This window comes from Bos grunniens, chromosome 7 (genome assembly GCF_055505025.1).
Source record: "Bos grunniens cultivar Pamir isolate PY7600 chromosome 7, Bosgru_T2T1.0, whole genome shotgun sequence".
Taxonomy (NCBI): domain Eukaryota; kingdom Metazoa; phylum Chordata; class Mammalia; order Artiodactyla; family Bovidae; genus Bos; species Bos grunniens.
This window is the reverse complement of record NC_141171.1, coordinates 13,787,734-13,798,486: the sequence shown is the minus strand read 5'-3', so window position 1 is coordinate 13,798,486 and position 10,753 is coordinate 13,787,734. Positions and strand designations below refer to the sequence as shown.

General features: G+C 39.2%; 1 protein-coding gene across 1 annotated transcript; it reads left to right on the top strand.

Annotated features, from left to right (window-relative positions):
- The first annotated feature begins 6,701 nt into the window (after window positions 1–6,701).
- On the top strand, window positions 6,702–7,646 carry LOC147368507 (olfactory receptor 7E178-like). The gene has a single exon (XM_086413454.1). It carries the CDS (start codon window positions 6,717–6,719, stop codon window positions 7,644–7,646), a length of 930 nt encoding a protein of 309 aa, XP_086269580.1. The 5' UTR covers window positions 6,702–6,716.
- Window positions 7,647–10,753: the final 3,107 nt, after the last annotated feature.

The window sequence follows — 10,753 nt, the reverse complement described above, 5'->3', positions numbered from 1 at the left end:
ATGACATAAAACCAAGTAAACATGGAAAAACCATTAAAGATAATTTGCATAGAAATGCTATCTCTGAACATTTCATTTTAATTTAGGATCCAATTAACATGATTCTAGATCTTTAGGACTAAGATGCACATCAAGGAAACTTCTTGTACTGCATTTGGATTAGATAGAGTACATTTGAGTGTTTCTTAGTGTTCTTTAATCAGATTTTTTTCTAAAAGAGAGAAAAGAATACTTTCAATTTCATACACTTCCTTCAAAATCAGGGGACAAATATGTTGCTGTGTTCATTAAGTTCTGATCTCAAATTGTCATTACTTCTCTCAAATTCTTTGGCCTCATACTTTTTTTTTTTTTTTTCCATTTTTCCAAACTATTTTATTTTTTTGTTTGTTTTTGTTTTTTTTTAATTAATTTTATTTTATTTTTAAACTTTACATAATTGTATTAGTTTTGCCAAATATCAAAATGAATCCACCACAGGTATACATGTGTTCCCCATCCTGAACCCTCCTCCCTCCTCCCTCCCCATACCATCCCTCTGGGTCGTCCCAGTGCACCAGCCCCAAGCATCCAGTATCATGAATTGAACCTGGACTGGCATCTCATTTCATACATGATATTTTACATGTTTCAATGCCATTCTCCCAAATCTTCCCACCCTCTCCCTCTCCCACAGAGTCCAAAAGACTGTTCTATACATCAGTGTCTCTTTTGCTGTCTCGTATACAGGGTTATCATTACCATCTTTCTAAATTCCATATATATGCGTTAGTATACTGTATTGGTGTTTTTCCTTCTGGCTTACTTCACTCTGTATAATAGGCTCCAGTTTCATCCACCTCATTAGAACTGATTCAAATGTATTCTTTTTAATGGCTGAGTAATACTCCATTGTGTATATGTACCACAGCTTTCTTATCCATTCATCTGCTGATGGACATCTAGGTGGCTTCCATGTCCTGGCTATTATAAACAGTGCTGCGATGAACATTGGGGTACACATGTCTCTTTCCCTTCTGGTTTCCTCAGTGTGTATGCCCAGCAGTGGGATTGCTGGATCATAAGGCAGTTCTATTTCCAGTTTTTTAAGGAATCTCCACACTGTTCTCCATAGTGGCTGTACTAGTTTGCATTCCCACCAACAGTGTAAGAGGGTTCCCTTTTCTCCACACCCTCTCCAGCATTTATTATTTGTAGACTTTTGGATCGCAGCCATTCTGACTGGTGTGAAATGGTACCTCATAGTGGTTTTGATTTGCATTTCTCTGATAATGAGTGATGTTGAGCATCTTTTCATGTGTTTGTTAGCCATCTGTATGTCTTCTTTGGAGAAATGTCTATTTAGATCTTTGGCCCATTTTTTGATTGGGTCATTTATTTTTCTGGAGTTGAGCTGTAGGAGTTGCTTGTATATTTTTGAGATTAGTTGTTTGTTGGTTGCTTCATTTGCTATTATTTTCTCCCATTCTGAAGGCTGTCTTTTCACCTTGCTGATAGTTTCCTTTGATGTGCAGAAGCTTTTAAGTTTAATTAGGTCCCATTTGTTTATTTTTGCTTTTATTTCCAATATTCTGGGAGGTGGGTCATAGAGGATCCTGCTGTGATGTATGTCAGAGAGGGTTTTGCCTATGTTCTCCTTTAGGAGTTTTATAGTTTCTGGTCTTACGTTGAGATCTTTAATCCATTTTGAGTTTATTTTTGTGTATGGTGTTAGAAAGTGTTCTAGTTTCATTATTTTACAAGTGATTGACCAGATTTCCCAGCACCACTTGTTAAAGAGATTGTCTTTAATCCATTGTATATTCTTGCCTCCTTTGTCAAAGATAAGGTGTCCATATGTGCGTGGATTTATCTCTGGGCTTTCTATTTTGTTCCATTGATCTATATTTCTGTCTTTGTGCCAGTACCATACTGTCTTGATAACTGTGGCTTTGTAGTAGAGCCTGAAGTCAGGTAGGTTGATTCCTCCAGTTCCATTCTTCTTTCTCAAGATCGCTTTGGCTATTCGAGGTTTTTTGTATTTCCATACAAATTGTGAAATTATTTGTTCTAGCTCTGTGAAGAGTACTGTTGGTAGCTTGATAGGGATTGCATTGAATCTATAAATTGCTTTGGGTAGTATACTCATTTTCACTATATTGATTCTTCCAATCCATGAACATGGTATATTTCTCCATCTATTAGTGTCCTCTTTGATTTCTTTCACCAGTGTTTTATAGTTTTCTATATATAGGTCTTTAGTTTCTTTAGGTAGATATATTCCTAAGTATTTTATTCTTTCTGTTGCAATGGTGAATGGAATTGTTTCCTTAATTTCTCTTTCTGTTTTCTCATTGTTAGTGTATAGGAATGCAAGGGATTTCTGTGTGTTGATTTTATATCCTGCAACTTTACTATAATCATTGATTAGTTCTAGTAATTTTCTGGTGGAGTCTTTAGGGTTTTCTATGTAGAGGATCATGTCATCTGCAAATAGTGAGAGTTTTACTTCTTCTTTTCCAATTTGGATTCCTTTTATTTCTTTTTCTGCTCTGATTGCTGTGGCCAAAACTTCCAAAACTATGTTGAATAGTAATGGTGAAAGTGGGCACCCTTGTCTTGTTCCTGACTTTAGAGGAAATGCTTTCAATTTTTCACCATTGAGGATAATGTTTGCTGTGGGTTTGTCATATATAGCTTTTATTATGTTGAGGTATGTTCCTTCTATTCCTGCCTTCTGGAGAGTTTTTATCATAAATGGGTATTGAATTTTGTCAAAGGCTTTCTCTGCATCTATTGAGATAATCATATGGTTTTTATTTTTCAATTTGTTAATGTGGTGTATTACATTGATTGATTTGCGGATATTGAAGAATCCTTGCATCCCTGGGATAAAGCCCACTTGGTCATGGTGTATGATCTTTTTAATGTGTTGTTGGATTCTGATTGCTAGAATTTTGTTTAGGATTTTTGCATCTATGTTCATCAGTGATATTGGCCTGTAGTTTTCTTTTTTTGTGGGATCTTTGTCAGGTTTTGGTATTAGGGTGATGGTGGCCTCATAGAATGAGTTTGGAAGTTTACCTTCCTCTGCAATTTTCTGGAAGAGTTTGAGCAGGATAGGTGTTAGCTCTTCTCTAAATTTTTGGTAGAATTCAGCTGTGAAGCCGTCTGGACCTGGGCTTTTGTTTGCTGGAAGATTTTCGATTACAGTTTCAATTTCCGTGCTTGTGATGGGTCTGTTAAGATTTTCTATTTCTTCCTGGTCGAGTTTTGGAAAGTTGTACTTTTCTAAGAATTTGTCCATTTCTTCCTCGTTGTCCATTTTATTGGCATATAATTGTTGATAATAGTCTCTTATGATCCTTTGTATTTCTGTGTTGTCTGTTGTGATCTCTCCATTTTCGTTCCTAATTTTATTGATTTGATTTTTCTCCCTTTGTTTCTTGATGAGTCTGGCTAATGGTTTGTCAATTTTATTTATCCTTTCAAAGAACCAGCTTTTGGCTTTGTTGATTTTTGCTATGGTCTCTTTTGTTTCTTTTGCATTTATTTCTGCTCTGATTTTTAAGATTTCTTTCCTTCTACTAACCCTGGGGTTCTTCATTTCTTCCTTTTCTAGTTGCTTTAGGTGTAGAGTTAGGTTATTTATTTGGCTTTTTTCTTGTTTCTTGAGGTGTGCCTGTATTGCTATGAACTTTCCCCTTAGGACTGCTTTTACCGTGTCCCACAGGTTTTGGGTTGTTGTGTTTTCATTTTCATTCGTTTCTATGCAAATTTTGATTTCTTTTTTGATTTCTTCTGTGATTTGTTGGTTATTCAGCAGCGTGTTGTTCAGCCTCCATATGTTGGAATTTTTAATCGTTTTTCTCCTGTAATTGAGATCTAATCTTACTGCATTGTGGTCAGAAAAGATGCTTGGAATGATTTCTATTTTTTTGAATTTACCAAGGCTAGCTTTATGGCCCAGGATGTGATCTATCCTGGAGAAGGTTCCATGTGCGCTTGAGAAAAAGGTGAAATTCATTGTTTTGGGATGAAATGTCCTATAGATATCAATTAGGTCTAACTGGTCTATTGTATCGTTTAAAGTTTGTGTTTCCTTGTTAATTTTCTGTTTAGTTGATCTATCCATAGGTGTGAGTGGGGTATTAAAGTCTCCCACTATTATTGTGTTATTGTTAATTTCTCCTTTCATACTTGTTAGCATTTGTCTTACATACTGCGGTGCTCCCGTGTTGGGTGCATATATATTTATAATTGTTATATCTTCTTCTTGGATTGATCCTTTGATCATTATGTAGTGACCTTCTTTGTCTCTTTTCACAGCCTTTGTTTTAAAGTCTATTTTATCTGATATGAGTATTGCTACTCCTGCTTTCTTTTGGTCCCTATTTGCATGGAAAATCTTTTTCCAGCCCTTCACTTTCAGTCTGTATGTGTCCCCTGTTTTGAGGTGGGTCTCCTGTAGACAACATATGTAGGGGTCTTGTTTTTGTATCCATTCAGCCAGTCTTTGTCTTTTGGTTGGGGCATTCAACCCATTTACGTTTAAGGTAATTACTGATAAGTATGATCCCGTTGCCATTTACTTTATTGTTTGGGGTTCGAATTTATACACCATTTTTGTGTTTCCTGTCTAGAGAATGTCCTTTAGTATTTGTTGGAGAGCTGGTTTGGTGGTGCAGAATTCTCTCAGCTTTTGCTTGTCTGAGAAGCTTTTGATTTCTCCTTCATACTTGAATGAAATCCTTGCTGGGTACAATAATCTGGGCTGTAGGTTATTTTCTTTCATCATTTTAAGTATGTCTTGCCATTCCCTCCTCGCTTGAAGAGTTTCTATTGAAAGATCAGCTGTTATCCTTATGGGAATTCCCTTGTGTGATATTTGTTGTTTTTCCCTTGCTGCTTTTAATATTTGTTCTTTGTGTTTGATCTTTGTTAATTTGATTAATATGTGTCTTGGGGTGTTTCGCCTTGGGTTTATCCTGTTTGGGACTCTCTGGGTTTCTTGGACTTGGGTGATTATTTCCTTCCCCAGTTTAGGGAAGTTTTCCACTATTATCTCCTCAAGTATTTTCTCATGGTCTTTCTTTTTGTCTTCTTCTTCTGGAACCCCTATGATTCGAATGTTGTAGCGTTTAATATTGTCCTGGAGGTCTCTGAGATTGTCCTCATTTCTTTTAATTCATTTTTCTTTTATCCTCTCTGATTCATTTATTTCTACCATTCTATCTTCTAATTCACTAATCCTATCTTCTGCCTCTGTTATTCTACTATTTGTTGCCTCCAGAGTGTTTTTAATTTCATTTATTGCATTATTCATTATATATTGACTCTTTTTTATTTCTTCTATGTCCTTGTTAAACCTTTCTTGCATCTTCTCGATCCTTGTCTCCAAGCTATTTATCTGTGATTCCATTTTAATTTCAAGATTTTGGATCGATTTCACTATCATTATTCGGAATTCTTTATGAGGTAGATTCCCTATCTCTTCCTCTTTTGTTTGGTTTGGTGGGCATTTATCCTGTTCCTTTATCTGCTGGCTATTCCTCTGTCTCTTCATCTTGTTTAAATTGCTGAGTTTGGGGTGTCCTTTCTGTATTCTGGCAGTTTGTGGAGTTCTCTTTATTGTGGCTTTTCCTCGCTGTGTGTGGGTTTGTACAGGTGGCTTGTCAAGGTTTCCTGGTTAGGGAAGCTTGTGTCGGTGTTCTGATGGGTGGAGCTGTATTTCTTCTCTTTGTTCAGTCGCGCTCCTTTCGAAGAGTTGAATTGCTTTTCTGGGTGCCTGATGTCGTCTGCCGGCATTCAGAAGTTGTTTTGTGGAATTTACTCGACGTTTAAATGCTCTTTTGATGAATTTGTAGGGGAGAAAGTGTTCTCCCCGTCCTACTCCTCCGCCATCTTGGCTCCTCCTCGGCCTCATACTTTTAAAGTAGTACAAAAACACTGGTCAGTACTTTGAGCATCAGTAAAGATGTGTTCCGGCTTTATCATACTATCCATGGAGTTCTCATAGAAAGCATACTGGAATGGGTTTCACTTCCTTCTCCAATGGACCACATTTTCTCAGAACTCTTCATCATGACCCATCCATCTTGGGTGGCCCTGCACGGCATGGCTTATAGTTTCATTGACTTCTGCAAGCCCCTTCACCACAACACAGCTGTGATCCTTCAAAGATTGGATGCTTTTGAATTTTGGTGCTGGAGGAGACTCTTGAGAGTCCCTTGGACTGCAAGGTGATCAAACCAGTCCATCCTAAAGGAAATCAACCCTGAATATCCATTGGAAGGACTGATGTTGAAGCTGAAGCTCCAGTATTTTGGCCTCTTAATGCAAAGAGCTAACTTATTGGAAAAGACCCTGACACTGGGAAAGATTGAGGGCAGCAGGGGAAGCAGGCAGCAGAGGATGAGATGGTTAGATAGCATCATTGACTCAATGGACATGATTTTGAGCAAATTACAGGAGATAGTGGAGGACAGAGGGGCCTGGCATGCTACAGTCCATGGGGTTGCAAAGAGTTGGACATTATTTAGCAACTGAACAACAATAACAAAATATGTGTTCACAGCTAAGAAGTATTTCTGAAGACCATGGGATGTATGGTCTTCAAGCCTAAACATTTTATTTGTGACCCACTTAAATCCAAAGCATAGACATTTATCTGGGTCCCTCTACAATTGATTTGTTTATTGAATATTCTCTTCTTTTTCAAAAGGTGTTTCATCAACATGGAACCACATAATCTAACAAGTGTCTCAGAATTCCTCCTCCTGGGCCTCTCAGATGATCCAGAACTTCAGCTCCTCCTCTTTGGGCTCTTCCTGTCCATGTACCTGGTCACCATCCTTGGGAACCTGCTCATCATCCTGGCTGTCACCTCTGATTCCCACCTCCACTCCCCCATGTACTTCTTCCTTTCTAACCTATCATTGACTGATGTCAGTTTCACCACCACCACCATCCCTAAGATGCTAGTGAATCTCCAGACACACAGCAAATCCATCACCTATGCAGGGTGCCTATCTCAGGTGACCTTCTTTTCTCTTTTTGTATGTTTGGAGAGTCTCCTTCTGACAGTGATGGCCTATCACCGGTTGGTGGCCATTTGTCACCCCCTACACTATCTGGTCATCATGAACCCCCTCCTCTGTGGCTTGTTTGTCCTGGTGTCATTTTCCATCAGCCTTTTGACCTCCCTGTTGCACTATTTGGTAATGTCACAGCTTACCTTCTGTCCAGAAGTGGAAATCCCTCATTTCTTTTGTGACCTTTCTCAACTCCTCAACCTTGCCTGTTCTGACACCTCCACCAATAACATATTAATCTACTTCATTGGTACAATCTTTGGTGGAATTCCACTCTCAGGAATCCTTTACTCATATACTCAAATTATGTCCTCCATTCTGATAATCTCATCATTAGGTGGGAGGTATAAAGTCTTCTCCACCTGTGGCTCTCACCTGGTAGTTGTTTGCTTATTTTATGGAACAGGTCTTGGTGTGTATCTCAGCTCAGCTGCCTTGTCTTCCCCCAGGAAGGGCGCAGTGGCCTCAGTGATGTACACTGTGGTCACCCCTATGCTGAACCCCTTCATCTACAGCTTGAGGAATAAGGACATCAAGAGTGCCCTCTGGAGGATTATAAGCAGAATAGCCTAAGGTCAACATCCACGTTATCTTCTTTCTATTTATTTTCTTTATTTTATTTTATTTTATTTTTAAAGTTTACAATATTGTATTAGTTTTGCCAAATATCGAAATGAATCCACCACAGGTATACCTGTGTTCCCCATCCTGAACCCCCCTCCCTCCTCCCTCCCCATACCCTCCCTCTGGATCGTCCCAGTGCACCAGCCCCAAGCATCCAGTATCGTGCATCGAACCTGGACTGGCATCTCGTTTCATACATGATATTATACATGTTTCAATGTCATTCTCCCAAATCTCTCCACACTCTCCCTCTCCCACAGAGTCCATAAGACTGATCTATACATCAGTGTCTCTTTTGCTGTCTTGTACACAGGGTTATTGTTACCATCTTTCTAAATTCCATATATATGCGTTAGTATACACTATTGGTGTTTTTCTTTCTGGCTTACTTCACTCTGTATAATAGGTTCCAGTTCCATCCACCTCATTAGAACGGATTCAAATGTATTCTTTTTAATGGCTGAGTAATACTCCATTGTGTATATGTACCATAGCTTTCTTATCCATTCATCTGCTGATGGGCATCTAGGTTGCTTCCGTGTCCTGGCTATTATAAACAGTGCTGCGATGAACATTGGGGTACACATGTCTCTTTCCCTTCTGGTTTCCTCAGTGTGTATGCCCAGCAGTGGGATTGCTGGATCATAAGGCAGTTCTATTTATTTCCATTCATAGGACTAGAAAAGGCAGCAAGGTCAATCATGTGCAAGAAGAAATTCTGATCTTCAGTCCCACAGCATATCTATGTCTTTCTGGATCTGCTTCCTGTTTACACATTTTTTTCCTCTAGTTCAGTTCAGAAACTCAGTCATGTCTGACTCTTTGTGACCCATGGATGGCAGAACACTAGGCTTCCCTGTCCATCACCAACTCCTGGAGCTTACTCAAACTCATGTCCATCAAGACGGTGATGCCATCCAACCATCTCATCCTCTGTCATCCCCTTCTCCTCCTGCCTTCAATCTTTCCCAGCGTCAGGGTATTTTCCAAGAGTCAGTTCTTCACATCAGGTGGCCAAAGTATTGGAGTTTTAGCTTCAGCATCAGTCCTTCCAATGAATATTCAGGACTGATTTCCTTTAGGATGGACTGGTTGGATCTCTTTTCAGTCCAAGGGATGCTCAAGAGTATCCTCCAACACCACAGTTCAAAAACATCAATTCTTCGGCGCTCAGCTTTCTTTATACTCCAACTCTCACATACATACATGACTACTGGAAAACCATAGATTTGACCAGATGGACATTTTTTGGCAAAGCAATGTCTCTGCTTTTTAATATGCTGTCTAGCTTGGTCATAGCTTTTCTTCCAAGGAGTAAGTGTCTTTTAATTTCATGGCTGCAGTCATCATCTGAAGTGATTTTGGAGCCCCCAAAAATAAAATTTCTCACTGTTTCCATTGTTTCCCCATCTGCTGGCCATGAAGTGATGGGACCAGATGCAATGATCTTCATTTTCTGAATATTGAGTTTTACGCCAACTTTTTCACTCTCCTCTTTCACTTTCATCAAGAGGCTCTTTAGTTCCTCTTGCTCTCTGCCATAAGGGTGGTGTCACTTGCATATCTGAGGTTACGGGTATTTCTCCTGGCAATCTTGATTCCAGATTTCTCCTCTTAGAATAAGTTTAATGTAATTGAGAGCTTATTTGGACACCTCTATGAGTCATATCCCTTCCAGGATTTTGCATACACAGCAGTATATTCTTTTCACTTTCATCATGTACTACTCAAGACTCTTCATAATGGGTAGTTTTGTCTCTATCATTGCAAAATAATCATAGCTCCCTCTTTCTTGGGAGGGAGAAGTTTACTACTTATGTACTTTTTCTATGATTTTCCCCTATATATTAGGTGAATCTAAACCCTAACTTGCTTCCCAAGTGGTGCTAGTGGTAAAGAACCCACCTGCCAATGCAGGACATAAGAGACATGGGTTCGATCCCTGGTCAGGAAGATCCCCTGAAGGAGGGCATGGCAACCCACTCCAGTATTCTTGCCTGGAGAATCCCCATGGATGGAGGAGCCTGGCGGGCTATAGTTCATAGTGCTGTAAAGAGTCAGACATGACTGAAGCGACTTAGCATACATGCATACAAACCCTAACTTAATGACCAAGGCATTTAATATATTTTTGCTCCTTAAGGATTTTTGAGCAAATGGGATGCCTATTTCACTTCATTTCCAAGCCAGAGTATTTTGACATTGAAACAGGACACAGTTAACATTAAGTTTGAATAAACATTTATCAACTGGAATTTTCCTAGGAAAACAGGGATGCGTGTTTCCCAAGATAGGAGAGAACCTATCAGAGTAAAATTGATTCCCAGTTTCTCTAATAACTCTCCTTCCCATTCCATCTAACTTTGCCCCAGTCATATTATATAACCAGACACAAAGTGACAAAATTTGAATGATTCCACAGATATAATAGTCAAATTCATAGAGAGAGACTAGAATGGTGGTTGCCAGAGGCTTTGGGAGGAGGAGGGGGAGTTAGTGTTTAATGGGCATAGAGTTCCAGTTGGGGAAGATGAAAACGTTCTGGAGATATAGAAATGGATGGTGGTGATGGCTGCAAAGCAATGTAAATGTACTGATGCCATTGAACTGTATACTGTAAAATGATTTAAAAATAATAATAATAATATGTCCTGTCAGAAATGAGGGACATATGCTCCAATGTTAGATGTACTCAGCCCTCAGTAATCAATGCCTAAAGGAGGCTACCTCTGGACTCCTGACTGTATGGCCAGAAGCAGCGTGGTGGGATCTGCAGAAGTACCCACAACAGAGCATACTCTTCCCTGTGCCAGGTCTTCTCCAGCTAACTTTTCTTGAAAAGATGATACTGTGATGGGTTGGAGACAAGGCTACCAAACACAGAAGCATCTCTATAGTTTTAATTTTTCTTAGAGTCAATGCTTCTGAAAAAGTGTGGGGTCTATATGGGGGTAGCTTCAAAGATGCTCATAATGAACCCTTCCTCCTATATTCATGCCCTTGTATATCTGTCTCCTTGAGTATAGACTGGATACAGTGACTTCCTTTCAATGAAT